Source organism: Fulmarus glacialis, unplaced genomic scaffold, assembly GCF_000690835.1.
Source record: "Fulmarus glacialis isolate BGI_N327 unplaced genomic scaffold, ASM69083v1 scaffold45078, whole genome shotgun sequence".
NCBI classification, from domain to species: Eukaryota; Metazoa; Chordata; class Aves; order Procellariiformes; family Procellariidae; genus Fulmarus; species Fulmarus glacialis.
This window is the reverse complement of record NW_009227157.1, coordinates 1-19,955: the sequence shown is the minus strand read 5'-3', so window position 1 is coordinate 19,955 and position 19,955 is coordinate 1. Positions and strand designations below refer to the sequence as shown.

Genomic DNA, 19,955 nt, shown 5'->3' with positions numbered 1-19,955 from the left:
TTTGGTTCTTTTGTTAAGAAGATTGAAATCTTAAGTTGTTCTTATACATTGAAGAAAGGTTGACATTCTGTTCAAAGAAATTTGGCAGAATATGACATTTGGTAATTTTTGAGAACTGGTAATATTTTTTAATACAAAAGCAAATAGGTACTTTGTCGTGGGGCAGGAGTTTTTAAAATATTCGCACATCTGGGTTTTGAAAACATGTGGTGTTATGCTCTGGAAGCAGTTTACATTGATTATTTCAATTCCTGAAGTGACATAAGAGTAACTTCCTCCTGACTGCCCAAGTATGAACACAGGGGACATCAAAAGCGGCGTGCATTTCAGATTATTAGCTGTCTAACTTACCTTATCAAGCTTTATTGATTTGACAATGCTGTATTCCCCACCATCCAAAAAAGACTTGAGTGTGAACTTGTCTAGGCTTTGTCTTAATTTTTTTTTCTTTGTAAGATTATAAGGAAATCATATTTTCGTATCCCGTTATCAGCTGCTTCTGTATTTGTGGAGCTGTGGGGTTTTGAGAAAGGGACCTGGAGTATTGGAGCTCACACTCCTCTTATTCAGACCCTGGGTGTTTGGTGTTCTAGAGTAGTATTTCTGGAATCCCAAACAGAGGTACCCTGCGTGAAATGTAGTCCATCTTAAAGTCAAGAGGTGTTATCTGTTAACTTGTATGAGCCCAAAATTTCTGCTTTTCAGTGCACAGGCAGAGGCAACCTTCATAGCATAATATGAGTTAAATAACCTTTCTTCTTTACCTTCCACAGACGCTGTGACTGATGAGAGTTAAAGGCCATGGATGAAGATGGGCTTGAATTGCAGCCACATGAGCCAAATGCATTTTTTGATCCAACAGGTCTGTCAGGAGATAATGTGTAGATAAGAGTGTTCACATTAGATGCTATTGACTGTTGCTTATTTTGTCTTTGCTTAAAAAGTGCTATGCTGCATCAATGCTTTTGTGTAGAGTAGTCACTTTCGATTTTCAGTTGTTTTTATTACTCAGAGCAATATGAATGAGCTACTGTTCTGTCAAGTAATAGTTGTTTGGATATTGGGGGAGAGTCTGAAAATTGGTAACCTTTTCCAGGAGAGAAAATGTTGTTCATCGTAGTTATGTTAGCACCTACTGAGGACTTGCTTTATCAGCGCCCCATATATCTGCCTAATCTTAATTGCTTACAGGCTACTATGCCTGTTTTACTGAATTGCAGCATAGTGTAAAAGTTGAAGTAAAACAGAAGTAATTTCAATTATTAAACACTTCATCTGAGTTAGTTTTACAATTTAACTGCTATTTTAATTATGTTTTCCAGGAGCTGATGCAGGACATATGGATGGAGATCAGATTGTTGTGGAAGTACAGGAAACAGTATTTGTTTCAGATGTAGTCGACTCAGATATAACCGTGCATAATTTTGTTCCTGATGATCCAGATTCCGTAGTAATCCAAGATGTCATTGAGGATGTTGTTATCGAGGATGTTCAGTGCCCAGATATCATGGAGGAGCCAGACGTATCTGAAACTGTCATTATTCCTGAACAAGTGCTGGACACAGACGTAGCCGAAGAGGTTTCTTTGGCTCATTGCACTGTCCCAGATGATGTTTTAGCTTCTGACATAACAGCAGAAGCCATGTCTATACCAGAACATGTACTGACAAGTGAGTCAATGCATGTACCTGAAGTTGGACATGTAGAGCATGTAGTTCATGATAACGTTGAAGAAGCAGATATTGTCACTGATACTCTGGGAACAGATGTTGTTTCTGAAGAAGTCTTGGTGGCAGACTGTGCATCAGAGGCAGTGATCGATGCCAATGGAATCCCTGTGGAACATCAAGACGAGAAGGGCAACTGTGAAGATTACCTTATGATTTCTTGTAAGTGTCTGGGTAAAGCCATCAAAATTCTTATGATATGGGCCTGGGTGGTGCTCGAAATACCTGCGGGAGGGCTTATGACAGTACCAAAACCAGATTTTCTGTGTTATTTAATGAAATGCAGATCTCACATATGTACTCAAATGGGGGTATTTTTAGGAACATGTACCAGCTAAAAATTCTGGTGAAACTAATGGAGAGAAATATTGGGAACTGCATGTCTGATTATAAATTATTTCTGTAGCATTTTATAGCATATGAACAAAAGAGTAAGATTTCCAGTAAACTAAATGCTATATACTTAGTAAGAACTGAAAGATAATAAATGTGACGTTGTTTGAAAACGCACGTATATGCAGGTTACTAAGATCACTGCCAAGACATTAAGAAAACAAAAAAATTATTTAACGGAAAAGGGAAAGTAAAAAACCCTGTTTTTTGGAAGTCCAAATGACAATTCGTTATCTTTGTCTTGTTTTTTGCTAAGTCCCCGCCCCTTCCACCCCATTTATAGTTAGATACAGGCAACAATATGGGGTTTTTTGCTGTTAGGGTGTGTTTTCTTCTCGTGATTAAGCAAAGGACAGAGGTATGCTGCTAACAAAAAGAGTAGCTATTGCTGCTCATAGCTGAGAAGCAACCATGAATATCTTAATCTCCCTTAGGAACAGTGGCACAATCCATTTGAATCACATTTCAAAAGACTTAAAAGTAGAGGGTGGAGAAAAACAGAGCATATCATCAATCCTGTTTCTACTGAGGATATCCATTTGTGGGAACTAGAGCTTACTCTAAGTATGTTACTTAGCATAATGCTTCCTCAGTGCAGCACCTAGGAACATCAGAGTGTGACAGCTGAACATTTGTTTGTTGTAGAAATAGAAAAGCTTTGTTAGGCTGGTTTGTTTAATTGCCATTTCAGGCACTTCAATTTTGTGTAGCATTAAATCACTCCACTATGAGGCATACTTCATGCTCTGCTTCAGTTACCTTTTTTTTTTTCTTTTCTTTTTTTCTTTTTTTTTTTCCTTTTTTTTTTCCTTTGGACACTTTTTTGAAATGTATAATAACTTGTTTTAATTTTATATTCTGTACTTATGGATTTTAATGTTGCTTCTCCTTACCTAGGATCACTGCATTTCTTAATTTATCATCTCTTGAGTTCCTTGAGTAACCTTGTGCAGCCATGTTTTGAGTTTATATGAGGTACAGTTAATTCTCTATTATCTGGGAAAACAATGAAATGGGATAATGCAAAATATGGATAACACAAAATACTGTAAAATTAAGCTGCAAGATCATACTCACGTGAAATAGATCAGGGATGCTGCTCTCTGAAATAGTGTTTAACCAAACTAATAAATGCACCCTGTACATTATGGTACAGATACAACTTTCTGATTCCGGACACGAGTTAGATCAGATGAAAGCAGCTCAAATGCTTCTGCACGTGCAGCATAGTTAGCCACAAAGTAGGTAATCCACCTATGGATAATTGAGGCCTGACTGTGTAAAGACTCTGGTGGTGAGCCTTACCTGTTTCTTACCCCTGACTGTAGCTCTTTAAGATGCTGTTGCTCCTGTCTCTCCGCGCACCCTTCCCCTGCAGGTTGGCATCCTGCAGCATGGGGAGCAGAGTGAAGCCTCTGGGGCTGCTGTCATAGGAACACTTCGCAAACTGTGTCTGTGTAAATTCAAGTGAGAGGGGCAGGCAGATACGTGTCCCATTTAACCATTGCCAGTGGCTGAATGAGGACAGAATGTCTTGGTAGATGCCATATTGCATGATCCCTAATATACCCACCCAGCTAGGAAGTCGTCTTAGATGTACCAGTCGTCAACAGGTGGTAACTGGCAGAAAACATAGGAATTTAATTGTTCGGTTGTGCTGGGATACTCTCCATTCTCAGTCATGTATTTCTGCAGTTTCATGCTCTATTTAATATTAAATGCCTCTTGATAGTCTTGCAATGTACTTTGTTTAGATTCAGAACCTTAAATAAGCCAGCATTTAAAACAATCGTTATGCTACAAAACATGCATCCTTTCTATTTGTGTTTAAAATGCTAAGTATGTTCTACGGTTCATTTTAAAGGGAAGTTCCCTATTACCACCTACTGTGTTTAAAGCCTGCATAACAAGTTCTTCTGGTTGTGAAGTCAGAGTCTGGTGCTTTTCCGTGTCAAGTAGAGACTATCTTGCCAAATAGTCTCTTTGTTGTATGGAAAACACTAGTTGAATTAATTTCCTTTTTTTTTATTTTTCATTGGCCATATATGTGTTTATTGATCTATTGACTGTCTCAGTTCTTCAGCTGAACTTAGTATTAGGTGGTTTTTAAAAGGTGGTAGCATCAGCCTAGTTTTTGATTTTTCATCCTGACGTGTAAATCTGTGCTTGATTCTGGCAAACCACCCTGAACTGCTGGGGCAGATGTTGGAATGTAATTTTGTCTGCCATTACAGTAGCCAGATGTTGCTGCTTCCCAGATATGGGAGCTAGACTGTGTTCTTCAGGATGCTTTTGCCTGTCTTCTTTTATCCAGTCACTTGCAAAGCAGGGGATGACACCTCGTGTTCTTTCTGTTGTAGGTTTTTCAGTCTATATTCTTCAATGGAAGTTATTGGCAAAATCTTTTTGCTGTCGTTTTCCTGTCTTGTGACTCTCTTTAAGTGTTTTCCATTTTTGTTCCTAATGAACTGAGTCTACATAGATTTTCTTGAAATAACATAATTTTCTTAGCTTTATCCTGAAAATACCTGTTTTTAACTGACTAATCTATGTGTACTTTTTTAATGTTGTGTTTCTATCTTATTTCTTGGTTTCAGACTGGTTTGTCTCTTCAAAGAGTACAGTCCCTGTGGGTTTCATTCTGTGACTTTACTTCAGTAAACTCAGTATTTTAATATTTCTTTTCCTGTTTAGATTTAATTTCGCTTCTGCATTGATATGCCTTTGTTTTTTTCATTTCCAAGTTAATGTTTCTTGGCACAGCTTATATTATCACTTACCTTTTGATGTACTCACCTTTTTTGTTGGATACTTTGTCTTTGCCCTCAAGCTTGATTTTTGGTCCATGGTAGATTTTGGGGCACTTATGGCAGAGCAGAATCAGATATTCATTCAACAAAGAATGCAAAGTGCTACTAGTTAGTAGCTTGAAAAGGATTCAAGGAGGTTTGATAAATCAGTTTTTCTTTCGCATATGCCATAACAAGCCAGTTCATGAGTTTGGTGAGGAAAGGACAAATTGTGTTCTGGGTCACACTGGTACTAATTATTTGGTAGCAAATTTTATGGCTTGGGCAATCGTTTCTCCATAAGTGAAACAGTAATGGTGGGATTAGCTGGTGTTTGTCAAAACAACAAACAACTCTCCCCAGCCTTTACTAACCAAAGAAAGTAGTGCCTTACACTTGACCATAAGACAGAAATTAAGATTTTTGCTTGTCTGATTTTATTCAATTTGGCAAAGTAAGACACATCCTCTGGCATGAACTCGTTCCATAAGACAAAAAGTTGTGCTCTGATATACTGGTATTTAATTGCAGTAAAAATGGTGAGGCACAAAGGAAGTTTGACAAGGGGAGTCTGGAGAGAGGAAAGGGTAGCCTCACAAAGTTTAAGCTGCAATTTTAGGAAGTTATATGATGTTTGCAAATACAGGGGCTATGTTATGTCCATCCATAATCCTTACTTTGCTCCGCGTTAGACATGTCTTTTGTTTGTTGTATCTGAATTAACACTTTTCATTACAGGAATCAGAATCCAGGGAACTCAGAGAGAATAATGATTGAATCTTTTCATAGGTCTAGGTGAAACCTATCTTTTCTCATCCTTGTTGGATGTTTAAGTTGAAAGCAATGGGTCTGATCAACAAAGCCATAAAGTTCATGTCTTCATTAGGACCGTCCAGTAGACTTCTAGTCAAGAAAACAAAATGCTTTTATTTGCTTTTTTAGCATAAATAAGTACCTCCCTCTTTTTCCCTGGAGGTTCTTAAAGATGGAGGAAATCACGTTTTTCTTTCCGTGAGGTAGAACTTGCTGCTGTGCTTCTGCCTGACCACTGGAATGGCACCAACAGTTGTTGCAGCTCAGGAGGTCACAGTGAGAGGTGAGGGAGATGAGAGTTCCCTTGGGCTGAGTGGTGCCTCAGAGCTTAGTCTGATTTGTGTGCTGGGGAGAGCAGGATGAGAAGGACAACTGTTAGATACCAGTTTGGAGCTCAGGAGGCTCTCCTCTGCTAGATTGCTGCCCTGAGGGGAGCTTCAGGCACATAGGGTATACTCTTGCTCATGTGTAATGGCAATGGCATTAAAAGCAGAAAAGAACAGATTTCTATTTTGTCACAGGTTAGGAAGCCTGCTTTGCCATTTAAGAAATAACTGGACGGTAAAAATAACTTATTCAGTGGACTAGGAATTCTCTGCTATCAAGTGAAGTACAAGTAAAATGTTTCTGTCACAGATAACTGAACAAAGTCCGTCTGGGGAATACAGCATGCTTTTAATCTATTTTAGAGAAAACAGAATAGTTAGCAGTGGCCTTTTTCATTAAGAATGGTTAAATAGAGTTGTTTATTTTGTAAGCAGGCAAGTATCCCATGATAGGCATTTTTTTACCAGCAAAGAAAATCATTTGGGAACATAAAGGCTGGCAAAATAGATGATTCTCATATAATTGCTCCGTAGATAGATTTTAAAATCTGTTCAACTGGTGTAGAGTCAGACTTTTTCTTAGAGTGTTTATAAGAATTGTTTCAGTGTGTTATTTAGCAATGAGCGGTGTGTACTTGAAAAAGATGGAAGGTTTCTTAGTGCGTAAGTGAATTTTGTCTTTTACAATCCTTTTATTTTCCTGATTAATCCCGTATAGAGAAGAAATGGGAGGAAAGAATGAATGTAAAAGCTTATGGTTTCATTAAAAAAATACAGACAGTACAGATATTTGCATTTTTCTAGTTAGGAGTAAAAGACTGCAAGGCTACGAAGTCTGTATCTGCTGATCCATTAAATATTGGATATAAAAAACTAAAAACAACTTATTGGGCAAAGTGTATGTGTCATGGTTAAGCAAAAGATGTACCATTTAAGCAAATGCAGCATGCAGGATCTTGGGCTAGCATTTGTGCTCCTATGGGGGAAACTGGTCTCAGCTGGGTTTTAAATACTGTTTTTATTATCAATGCACAGGAGCTTGTTTCTGCCCCAAAAATGCCATTGGACATATTTTAATAGGAGGGTAAAGATATAGGAGATAATTATTGGTTGGACATTATAATTTATGACATTATATGATTTTTTTAATTAGATGTAATATTTTCTAGGTGACAAATGCTGTCATCATGATAGAACACATTAAACAAACAATTTGTTGTTAATGTTGCCTGCATCTTTTATTTCTTTGCTTTACTCTGTATTCCTTTTTTTTAATCTGTTAGTCTCTTTTTGTTGATTTCCTTGTAATATAAATGATAACTAGATAGGCTTTAAATATGCCACATCTTCCATGTTGTGTGACACCTTTCTCATCTGTTTGTGCTTTTAATAAAAATTCAAGCATTATCTTTATATGGAAGCAATTATTGCAACATTGCAGAAGCGCATACGTTTTTCAGTTGTTTCTTGCAGCTCATAGTATGTAAAGAGCAGGCTCCTCTAATCAGTGAAGCCTGTGAAGAATGTCAGCAAACTAACCGTAGAATGCATTCTTGCAATTTATGTAAAATAATGTTGTGTCTAATAATTTTTCTCTATTTTTTTTTAACTTGGAGAGTTAGTCTGAATCCACTTGCTTACTGAAGTAAAGCTACCATCTAGTAGAGGGGAAGAAAAATCATACATTTAAAGTTTTTAGTGTTCAGTTAATATCTAATTAAATGGAGGTACAAGGTATGACAGCATTGGAATAATGCTAGTCTGAACTTTTTTCTAGCATGAGACTTGTGATTAGTTTAGTAACTGCCCAGCATCTCTACTTGAAAGGAAGTGGTCTCTTATAAGCTTAACTAATACTTTTAAGTACATTTGGGGTTTTTTTTTGTAATTTCAAAGAGGAACAATGTGAGAGAAGATGCATGGTATTTGTGGGATTGCTTTGATGGGCTGTGAATTTGAATGAAAATTCAAACATCATCAGAGTTCCAACTTCAAACATTGATCAGTCAAGTATTTGTGAATATCATTTTCTCTTGATTGTGAGACTGAGATACGTGGAGAATGCAGAAACATACGGAAAGTGTTAAACAGAAATCAAATTTCATAAAAGCTGCCAGAACATCAATGAATCAGTATAGATAAATGCTTATATAGTCATAGGACAGAATACCATGGAAATGGTGCTGTGTGTGACAGATACCCATTCTCTTTTGCCTTGTTTGTCTCTTCTTCTGATTTTTATCTTTTTTTCTACCTTTCTTTCCACCCTACTTGTCTTCCTATTACCTGTTTGCTACTATACTGCAAATACTATTACTTTTCAAGCCCTCAGGAACTTCAGTTCTTCAAGTATTACCACAGTGAAATTTTTTCCTTTTGGATGAGAAAAGTTGGCCTAATATTCCTACACATCAATTTCCTTACATTTTAATGGTGCTGTTAAAAATATTTAAACCGGTTGTTACATTTTGAAAACACTGTTGAACATAGAGGGAGATCAGGGATAAACAAACTTTAAATTATATAATGATTTTTTAAAATCGTGTTGTTTAAAAGATTGCTTTGAACCTCAGAGAACTTATTTCAAAGAGTAAATGGAGCATATTTTTAAGATCTAGAACTGTCTGTTGTGTGAATGTTATCAGTGGATACTTCCATATATGTACGGAAGTAAAAAACTGTGTTTTGGTTAAAAGAAACCAGCCTGTTTCACACTATGCATGTAGGTTTGTTTTCTCTTTGATTGCTTCAGCCATAATTTTCCTTCCCTGAGTATGTTCCAGCATCAGTTGAGCTTGGTGGCAGACTTCCCCTTTGGCTTTAGCAGTGTAAAATCAGTCTACGCTGATTTGAAAGCCTTCCAAGTACACGTGCGTGGCGCTGGAAACAGTCAAGTTAAAGGAGAACAACTACATAAATCTAGTGTAGGAACGAAAGCAAGTTTTCTTTTTGTTGTAGTTCCAAGGATGTTTGGTGTTTCATGCATATGCCAAAGAATTCATGAAAGTCTGCTCAATAACTGAATATACGTGCTGTGGAGCTACATTGTTGACATGATTCAAAAGAAAATTTTAAGGTTTTTACTTTTGAAATGCTTTGGGGTTTCAGCTACAAGATGTTATATTATCCTGTGGCACAAAATCATTTTTTAAACATTGTACTGCTTGAAACATTCTGTATAGTGGCCATTGATCATGAACTTGCCGTAAGAGTATGTAATGTTTCTTCTGCTGCTCTTTTGGTGAGGAGAGAGAGAGACTAATTTATTTTAGTGGTTCATAATTTAATGTTATTCATATTTCTTTGTGAATAATGATGGCTGATTGAGAAATTGTACTTAAATACAGTTGTGTTTGATACATGAGACAGAACACGTGCTAGTTTATCTAATTTAAAGACTAATTTATTGACTTCATGGCAGGAAAATAATAGTAATAATGTTTTGAGTTTGTTTTTTTTTTAAGTAGATCTTCAAGTAAATGGAAGACTTGCAGTTACTGAGCAGTAAAGCTATGATTTAGTTATGAGGGTAGTTTAATGACTGCCAGTAAAATAAGCATACTTTATTAAGCATTTTGTATGTGGTAGTTAAAAATTCTACAGCATTTATGGGACACTTCTTACACTTCCTTTAGCGTAACTTTCATGTCGTGTTGTCATGAATTGAAGTTATGTATGGCTCTGAGGGAGCCACGTCAGCCTCCAAAAGTGACTTTATCAACAATAAAGTCACAAATTACAGAAGTATGCCATCATGTTAAGAATTCTTAAATAATCTCAACACTGGAGAAACTTCTGAGGCTCCTGAATTGGGGAGATTGTCTGAAGGTCTTGTGATGTGAACGCATATTTAGTATTTGTTTCTTGAAAACCCATGCTTGGTAAACTAAGATGGGGTGTGTGTGTGCGCGGGTGCCTATGTGGAGTATGTGTTAAAAATCAGAAATGTGTTCCTCATAAAGTTGGCTGTTAGCCATGCTTATGTGGGAGGCCTAGGCAAGTTATGGCAATTCAGACTGAAGCGTGGTGTCGGTGCACTTCTGAAAGGAAGGGAGTGAAATTTGAGACAATAGTAAGGAGGGTATACAGGGCTACAGCATAAAGTTCAGTGCAAGTCCCTTTCACCATGAATGATTAGTTGAATAGGTTCTGTAGCTGTAGCATCAGGGCAGCGCTTTGACACTGTGCTCGCTCCCTCAGCTGTTGAGTGGATGAGAAAAGTATAGGGTTTTCTTCCTGTAGTTTTCATTTAGGTCTCCTCTCTAGTCAGCTGAAGAAGCATCAATAACACCGCTTTGCAAGGAACCAGGTCTGACTGGCTTGCGTTAGAGACAGGGTTGAGCAACAGATAATGCTTTTGAAAAAAACAGTTAATAACTTATTAGTTGTGGAGGAGAAAGCAGTTAAAACTGAGAATAAGTGAAATTATGCCACAGAGTAAGTACTAATGTGCAGTTTCTTCCTACCATCATATTGCTGCAGATCACTGTTTCCCTATTAGCATTGCCTGGTGTGGTGCTCATGCTTCTAGTCATACCACTGCAGCATTCTTGCGCTTCCCCCTTAACTAGAAGATACGGCTTGAATTTATTCCTGTGTTTCTTGTCATTGTTTTCAAGGATATGAAAAAAATGTTTATGGGTAGGTTCTTTATCACAACGTAATTTTAAACTGCTTCCAAATTTGAGTAATAAAGTAATAAAGTCTTTCATATATGTCTGTCTGTATATGACTGGATAATTGTAATAACTTGTTTTTGTAGTGGATGATGCTGGTAAGATAGAACACGAAGGTTCTGCTGAAATAACCATGGAAGCAGAGTCAGAAAGTGGCTCTTGTAAAGTGGATGGCATTTGTCCAGAAGTCATCAAGGTCTATATATTCAAAGCAGATCCTGGAGAAGATGATTTAGGTAAAATATACTCATTTTAGAATACTCCAACCTGACATTTGAAATTTTGCATAATTAGAGACTGTTGTTTCTTTCAAGTCATCTGTAATGAGCTGGAGGTCTAATGTTAGAGAGTGACAAACTTTCTGTTTTCTGCAGTTTAGCGTAGAATTTGAACAAAGTGTGTTTAAAATATTTTGCTCTGGTCTTCTGAATTAGGGGGCACAGTAGACATTGTGGAGAGCGAGCCAGAGAATGACCACGCAGTTGGATTACTTGATCAAAATAGCAGTATTCGTATTCCAAGGGAGAAAATGGTTTACATGACTGTAAATGATTCTCAGCATGAAGATGAAGACTTAAGTAAGTAGGTGGCTTTCATTTGGGAACAGGGATTTTCACTTTCAGCAGTGCAGTGTTCCTATTAATTTTTTCTTGACTTCTTTTTCTCTTAGATGTTGCAGAAATAGCTGATGAGGTTTATATGGAAGTGATTGTAGGAGAGGAGGATGCAGCAGTGGCCCATGAACAGCAAATTGATGACACTGAAATTAAAACTTTCATGCCCATAGCTTGGGCAGCAGCTTATGGTAGGTAATACTCAAAGAATTCTTCCTGGTGACACTGTCTATAGCAAAATGTTGGGGATTGTTTTTTGGAGGGTAGTGGAGTATTTGTGCTTGTGTGTTTGTTTTTAAAGTTTTAGTTCAAGAATGATTTCTTGGCATAATGAGCCTTAAAACTAAGAGAAGAAGAAACAAGCTGTAAGGCAGAATGCTTCTTACTCCTTTTTTAACAGGCGTTTTCCTACATATTTTCATGATGTAGAAGGGGAGGTACATGAGCTTTCAGCTGAAAAATTGCATCTCAAGTACATCTGTCCTTCACGGTTTTAGGACACAGTAAGAGCTGGCTTGGGAATAGAACTGAATATTTTTATTTGGGGGGGAAAAAAAAGCAAATGGGAATATGTAAGATTCAGTGTAACAGTGAAAAGCAACACTGACCTTTAGCTTGATTTAAATGCTTTCTAGAAGGAACATACAAATATGTGATTTCACTAATGGAAATAATTAATTGATTAACAAAAAAGAAGCTGGAAGGAGACATCTTAAAATTATAGCAGAACCTTGAGAATATTTCCAGCATGCAGAACCTTGTTTCTTGAACAATAGTATCTGAGCACCACCTGCTGCACAAACTGATTTCCAAAACTTATGTAAGCTGGTAGAGCAAAATCTCATCTTAGAAATGTTTCTGTATTGCCCCGTCCTCCTTCTAAACATACTTTGAGTAAACGAAGCAGAAGAAATAGTGAAGTAGAGGACAAAACTTAGGTTATATGTCTGCATGATGTGGATTGTGGTGATGGTGCCAGCAAACAAATGGCCGGAAAGTGCTGAGAATGCACTAGGGACTGCACTCACAGATGTAAGTCAGGGGAGGGCAAGATTTCAGGGAGCAGCGTGTGTTAAAAGTTGTTTAGGAGATGGATGGTAGTGCACCCAGAGCCTTATCTTTGGCCTGGTGAACACAGTTTCAGTGAAGAGGAAAGGACAGAAGGCAGGTCGAGTGCAAATTAAAAATGAAGTTAAGTCAACTCGAAACAACAGTTGTAGACTGAACATTCAGTTATTTTGGAGGAGGAGAAAATCGAGCAGAGTATTAAGAACAGAGAGATGGGATTGAAAGGAGAATTTAAGAACGTAGGAAACAGTGGAGTCATTGCATTGTCAGCAATAAGCAACCTAACATGCAAGGTGAGGGGTGGCGGGGAAGGGAAGAAATAATGAAGCATTAAGGCATGAAAATGGCAGAGGTTTGTCATCTGCACTTCTCAGAAGTCTTCTCCACTTAAAGAGGGCATCTTAAAATGTTAAATTTGTTTTGTTGCTGTATTGTAGCAAAGCCCAGTCCCACTGTGCTTTACATTCCAGAAAGTTTTTGCAATTTTATTCTAGTATTAGAAAATGTTTGGGGCCTGTTTTGCATTATACTGTAGGACTCTTCATGCACCTGTTGCAGACTTTCTACATGTAAGATGTGAAATGGGTTTTTGTTTTCAACGTTTGTCACTTGCCACATTTTCTGTTCAACACTTGAGCTAGCATATAGATCAGAATCTTCAGGCTCTGCACATGCCTGTTCCTGGCTCTGAGTCGTCTTACATTAATTGTGAATATTCATTCTTGGCACTCTACAAAGGGAACAGCTACTGAGCATCTTGCACTTTCTTCCACTTCAATCTTCCTGTCTTATTTGTGTGCTTTGCTTTCACTAGGAACTGTTGCCTTTTATTGATTCAAGTAGATACTTAACCACAAAATTTATTATTAAAATTTGCTTATGCTTTTAAATCACCAGTGTTAAACTGATTGCCAATAAATACCTTCCCGAGGTATAGGTATATATACCTATATATAGGTATATTTACTTGGAATTTTCATGTTTGTTTTACATGCACTGATACCATTTGTGTATTAAACACAAAGCTCTGTGAGGCAAAGATTGTTTCCTTCTTTCTATTATACAATACTGAGCATGCTCTTTGTTCCAAGTAGAAAGAATTTGTAAGTGTTAAAGCATCAGGTGTGCAAATAGTAAGTAGTGTGCAAGTTTATGGGCTGTTCAGAATGGTTCTTTGATCGCAGTTCCACACTTGGTGTGTGAGAAACTTCAGTCAGGTGAATTCGTATGTCCAGAAGTGAATGGGAGCTCACACATGAACATGTTTCAGGACTGAGAAGAAAATGGGGCACAGTAAATATTGTGACAAGTTATTGTGTACTGATGTTAAACATTTTGGGCATAATTAGCAACCCAAGAAATGCAAAAAATACTGCATTAAAAGGAGAACTCTTTGTGAAATGGAAAACCACTAATTCCTGTAAATTCTGTACTCCTGTAAAATTAGTTTAACAAAGCCAATGCTTCTAGGTTCATAATACGAAACGTAATTCATAAGTTACATACAGAGAAGTTTTGCAGCTCATCCTGTACATTATTATGGTTTGATTAAATGTCCAGATAATAGTTATAATTTCTTTTACTATCATTGTAGAGTTTGTTGCTCGAATAATCTGTAGAGTGATGATGGTAGATAACTTTTTAACTTATCTTGTTAGGTAATAATAATGATGGCATTGAAAGTCGGAATGGCACTGCAAGTGCTCTTTTGCACATAGATGAGTCAGCTGGACTTGGGAGACTGGCTAAGCAAAAACCAAAGAAAAAAAGGAGACCTGAGTCTAGGCAGTATCAAACAGGTGAGTATCTGGTGGCTGGCTGTACTCTCGTTCCCCTAGGCACTCATCCATGAACAGAGGTACTTTACTGGTAGGGTGTGCAAAGTCATGTAAAAAACAGTGATTATTTTGGGAATTATTTTGTTGACAACACTTCTCCATCATAAATGAGTCCGTATTTTATTTTAAAATTTTTAAATACATAGCTAGTTTGTTTTGTGGGGAGTGTTTTAAAGGAAACCATCTCTGACATAGAAAAAATCCGTATCATAGCAAAAGGTTAAAAACCTATAAACTTAACTTGCCATACCAATTCTAATGCTTAATGTAACTTTTTAACAAGTGATGTTAGATAAAGTGTTCTGTAGTAGTACTTCTTAAAGAGGCTTTTTGTCCTTATTGAAAAGATATAAAACAATACATTTCATTATATCAGCTCAATAAGTAACTGGAAAATCTGAACTTTATATGTTACAGTAGATAGTGTAACTTCTATACCCTTTCCTGTTTTAATTGTGAAATAAATTGCCTTGATGTTCATGCCAGTGTTCTTACTTGCATCTGTAAGAACAGATGCGCTGTTTTGGCATTATTTGGTTTCTGTTGTTACTGTGTTACGGTCTGAATGATTTATTTGGTCGATAAAGTTGAAGAAGCACATGTAGTGTGCACACGTAGTACTTCCTTTAGTAGCTTTGACTTAAATGATGCTAAAAGTTTCTTTCCAAATTGTGACTTAACTGTAGGAGTTCTGTTTTTTCTAGCACTGAATTAGTAAACCAGGCAAATTTTAATCTTGAAGTTTGCTTTTTCTATTTCCAGCTACCTAGTCAGTTCTCCTTCTAAAACATTTTTGGAAAAGAGAGCTTTTTAGCATGCCTAGACAAATTCAGGGTAAACAAATCAGGCTGATGGATGAGTGCAAGTAAGTTCCAAAGCTTTGAGGTGTCTGTATGTGAAATGTGTTCTCATTGGTTCCTGCTTGATACCTCTTCAGACTGTAACTGTGACAGATGGCACAAGAAGGCGGTGTTAGTTTGGGGACGTGTGAATTGTAGTCAGTGGTAGGTGATTAAACTGCCAGATTAAACTTTATCCACAGATTCGTGGAAAGTCAAAGAAGATCATGTGCTATGCTTACTATGTAATACTGAGTTCAACAAGTTGGCTGCTGTTCTTTGCACCAGCGTTGGTTTCTGTGTGTATTTAATGTGTGAACTTGGGCAGAATTCTTCAGAGTAGAATTATTTAAGGTGAAGAACAGCTGGGTGATGCTTTGGTTGTCTCCATCAAAAAACAGTATTTCCTTTCTCCTGGTAATGATAATGAATGAAAGTAGTAATTCCCTCAATTTCTTCTACCTAACTCAGTAACAAGCTTGTTTATTATATAGGGTAGTGTATGTTTCTGACTCTGATCTTATTTAACGATTCAGCTTATTGTTAAGGTTGAAATACGACATTTATTGAAGTGTAATGTTGCTGTATAATATTGAGGAAGGGTTTTTTGTTGTTTTTCAGCAATAATCATTGGCCCTGATGGTCATCCGTTGACAGTCTACCCCTGCATGATTTGTGGAAAGAAATTTAAATCTAGAGGTTTCTTGAAAAGGCACATGAAAAACCACCCGGAGCACCTTCTTACTAAGAAGAAATACAGATGCACAGACTGTGATTACACTACGAATAAAAAAATAAGTTTACATAACCACTTGGAGAGTCATAAGCTGACCAACAAAACAGAAAAGCTTATTGAGTGCGATGAGTGTGGGAAAAGCTTCTCTCATGCAGGAACTTTATTTACTCACAAGATGGTGCACAGGGACAAAGGCGTTAATAAAATGCACAAGTGCAAATTCTGCGATTATGAGACAGCAGAACAAGGGTTACTGAGTCATCACCTTTTAGCTGTCCACAGCAAGAACTTTCCTCATATTTGCGTGGAGTGTGGCAAAGGATTTCGCCATCCATCGGAGCTCAAGAAGCACATGCGAATCCACACTGGTGAAAAACCGTACCAGTGCCAATATTGTGAATACCGATCTGCCGACTCTTCTAACTTGAAAACTCACGTAAAGACTAAACACAGTAAGGAAACGCCGTTCAAGTGCGATATTTGTTTCCAGACTTTTTCAGATACCAAAGAGCTACAGCAGCATACGCTTATGCATCAAGAAAGTAAAACACATCAATGTTTGCATTGTGACCATAAGAGCTCAAACTCGAGTGATCTGAAACGACACATAATTTCAGTCCACACAAAAGACTATCCTCATAAGTGTGATATGTGTGATAAAGGCTTTCATAGGCCTTCGGAACTGAAAAAACACGTGGCGGCTCACAAGGGTAAAAAATTGCACCAGTGCAGACATTGTGACTTTAAGATTGCAGATCCGTTCATTCTGAGTCGCCACATACTCTCAGTTCACACAAAAGATCTTCCATTCAGGTGCAAGAGATGTAGAAAGGGCTTTAGGCAACAAAACGAGCTGAAAAAACACATGAAAACACACAGTGGCAGGAAAGTTTATCAATGTGAGTACTGTGAGTATAGCACTACAGACGCCTCAGGCTTCAAACGGCATGTTATTTCCATTCATACAAAAGACTACCCTCACCGTTGTGAGTATTGCAAGAAAGGTTTCCGAAGGCCTTCAGAGAAGAACCAGCACATTATGCGGCATCATAAAGATGTTGGGCTGCCTTAAAGTCTCTTTCACAGACTTACGGCTGGAATTATAAAGGAATTTTGCCTTTCAGGCAGTTAGCTTATTTTAAAGCCAATCACCTGCGATCACACACAAAAAAAACAACAAAAAAAACATACTGTGCATTTGATTTGTTGCTGTATAAAAATAGGATTATTGCTTCTAGTTGACTTTTATACCTTTTGTTCAATAGCGTGTTCTGAATTCTATTCAGTTTGTTTAATAAATGAAGAAAAGATGGCAACAATAAAGTTGCATTTAATAAAGTAAACCCTGTCTCTTACTGAATTTTTCAACCGTAATAGTTTATTTAAGTATATTTATCTTACTGACCTCGTTGATACTCACAGTGTCCATGTTAATGCAGTTTTGTCGTGAATTTTAAAAATATGAAATTTCTCTTGATAAAATTGTCAGAGGTGTGTATAAAATGGGGAATTGTGATGCTGAAGATAAAGTCGCTAGGGCCCACCTGATTGTCTTGTTTTGACTATATGGACTTTGTGGCAGGTTAACTATTTTCCATTTGAGGAGTTACACATCTAACTTTATTGCAGAAAAGTATTCTGCATTTTAATTCAGGTTTCAGAGATAAAAATTTTTAAAAAGTGGTTTGAGGCGTTTGTTATCTTTCTTTGGCAAATTTAAAAGTATGCTCAAATATTATGTTTATTGTTCTGTGCTTCTTTGTCTTTGAAAGGTTTTGCCTGTTACAAAATCAGTTGGGGTTTTTTCAATTTACTGCTGTCTTACTGTTGGAAACATAAAATACTGTTGTTCCATTTGCAGAGTTAATAGGTCAAAACTGTCTGTACATGCCGGTAAACGTACCTCAAACTTACTGCTTTTATGTATATTAGTATTTCTTTGAAAGAACAGTTTGTGGTTCAGGTCACATTTTTATTGTGAGGTGTTTTAGAATAACATGTAAGACCAAGAGGTGCCTCGATTTTGGAAATGAGATATTTACAGTGAGAGCTTCAGAAGGGGATGGAGTGGAGCAGATGCATGCATAAGGAGTAGAGATGTTTTAATGCAGATATCCTTAATAAGAAAAGTAACTTACGATAGTAACAGAACTGCTTCTAAATTGAATGTTTTTCCTGAGCCATGAGCAGCTGTGTTAAGCTGCTGTTTATTAATTAGTACACTATCCAGAATTAACCCAGTTCTTTTAATCTGTTTATAAACAGCTGGGAGAACTTTACAATTATTATATGCAATTTTGCCACCTGATGACTATTATAAAATAGCGCCATATCATTTGCTAATTGCAGCATAAACGTACTAAGCACGAAGTCACGTACCTTAACCACAACTGTAGAGCAAAAAGCCCAAACCATTTCATTACATGCCAGATTTTAGGACCCGGCCCTGCTCCCCTTGCTCAAATTCCCGCCGAAGCCACTGGTTGATGATGGAGTGCAGGATTCGGACCAGGCTGCCTCCCAGCTTAGGATAGATTTGTAACCGACAGTCCACTAATGGAAGAGGTTCAGAGCCTGGCCCAGTGTTGACTGCTGTTTCTAGGCAGGCAGACTTCTATGGAAATCGAACAGGAATTTCAGTGATGATTTCAGGTTTGGGGTGACAAAGGGTCAAAGGTTTCCTTTCAGATGTGCGTCTCCTAAGCCTTTTGTATTTTGTTTTGTTACCAAGCCCTGCTCCTACTGCTCAGCCCTTCTGTTTCACTGTAAGCCGAAATACTTGTGTTTTTAATTTGCAGTTCAGGAAAGTCGAATGCCATGTCACTACCTTTATTGTATGTTTTTTTTCTTTTGATGCCTGCTTGACAGTGCCCCCAGACTTGCCTAACGTGCTCCTGTATAATATTGCTACTAACGGGCTGTGAACCTTTAGTGTGTAATACCTAGATGTGCTGCACTGTGCCTTCGGTGAAATCCCCGGTGAAGTCAGTGGATTTCCTACACGGCCGTAGCTGTCTGTCTGTTGCCTCCTGATTGCCAAATCAGATGCAGTAAAACCCAGTAGAGATCTTCTATTCGCGTCTTGCAGAGTACCCCCCTGCAACTTTTTTTTTCCCCCCTCTTACGTTGAAGCGTTTTCTAACTGGAAACCTGAAAAGTGTACAAAATCTGCATAAGTTCCCATAGCATTGCCGAGGATTTTAGCCATTTTGAACTTTATTTTTTTAAATAAGCTGAAAGACAAAGAACACAATTTTACATATTTTCTTTCTCTTACGTAGCCTGGAATCATACACACTTTTTTTTTTTAAAGCACAATGTTGAAACTTTTTTTTTAATAATTAAGGGTTTGGTCAAGTGGATTTTGTAAAATGTATTTGTCTGTATAAAGAGAAAATGAAATTATAGTTATTGTTAATGTACTGACATTAGTTACAGGTTAGTTTTAATTCTTAAATAATTTGCTTAGCAAATGCTATAAAATGGATGTTTCAGTTTAATGTTTAAAAAAGGTACAGATTTTTACAAGGACATAATATAAATTATTGTTCTGTAGAAAATACCCTGTTAAATATTGTATACGTCCTTCCCTCTGTACACTTTGTAAAAAAGACAAAAGAAAAAAACAAAATACATAGAATCATATAGGGATGTGTGACATTATTGTAATTGTGTACTTGATAATAACGTGAAAAAATAAAATTCAAAATATTTTCCTGTTAAAGAATGTTTAGTCTATTTGATGCCAGTACTGAGGTCAAGCGTTGTTCTGAGGGACACGGTCATCTGCAATTCTAGTGCCCTTCAGCTTCTTTTTCTACTCCCCGTTTTTCAGCTCATTTTGTGCAGTACTGGGGTGCGGGTGATTCAATCCCTCACTTGGTTGAAACGTACCTTTACGAGAACGTCTGCAAAAGTGAAAGGCGGGGATGGCAGGTCTTGGAAATCCATTTTAATGCCTGTTTTTGTATTAAAGGATTCACATCTGTTAAACTTCTTATAATGCCTTCATGTTTTTCCGCAAGGTGGTTACCTACCAAGTGCTACTACGCTGTCCCAAAAAGCCCCCACCAAACCTCGAGTGGGATGAGGTGTGCCGCTGTCGTCGAAACTAAATTAATAAAATGTGTTTCCTG

At 37.3% G+C, this 19,955-nt stretch overlaps 1 protein-coding gene across 2 annotated transcripts; it reads left to right on the top strand.

Annotated features, from left to right (window-relative positions):
* The first annotated feature begins 768 nt into the window (after nt 1–768).
* LOC104070106 (zinc finger X-chromosomal protein) lies at nt 769–16,989 on the top strand. Of its 2 annotated transcripts, XM_009583057.1 has the most exons (7): nt 769–862; nt 1,323–1,889; nt 10,811–10,960; nt 11,159–11,302; nt 11,395–11,529; nt 14,065–14,205; nt 15,705–16,989. In XM_009583057.1, the coding sequence occupies exons 1-7, from the start codon at nt 802–804 to the stop codon at nt 16,889–16,891; spliced, it is 2,385 nt and encodes a 794-aa protein (XP_009581352.1). In that variant the 5' UTR covers nt 769–801; the 3' UTR covers nt 16,892–16,989. The 2 variants fall into 2 exon arrangements, with proteins under 2 accessions (XP_009581352.1, XP_009581353.1); XM_009583058.1 differs by lacking the exon at nt 1,323–1,889 and having other exon boundaries at nt 802–862.
* Nucleotides 16,990–19,955: the final 2,966 nt, after the last annotated feature.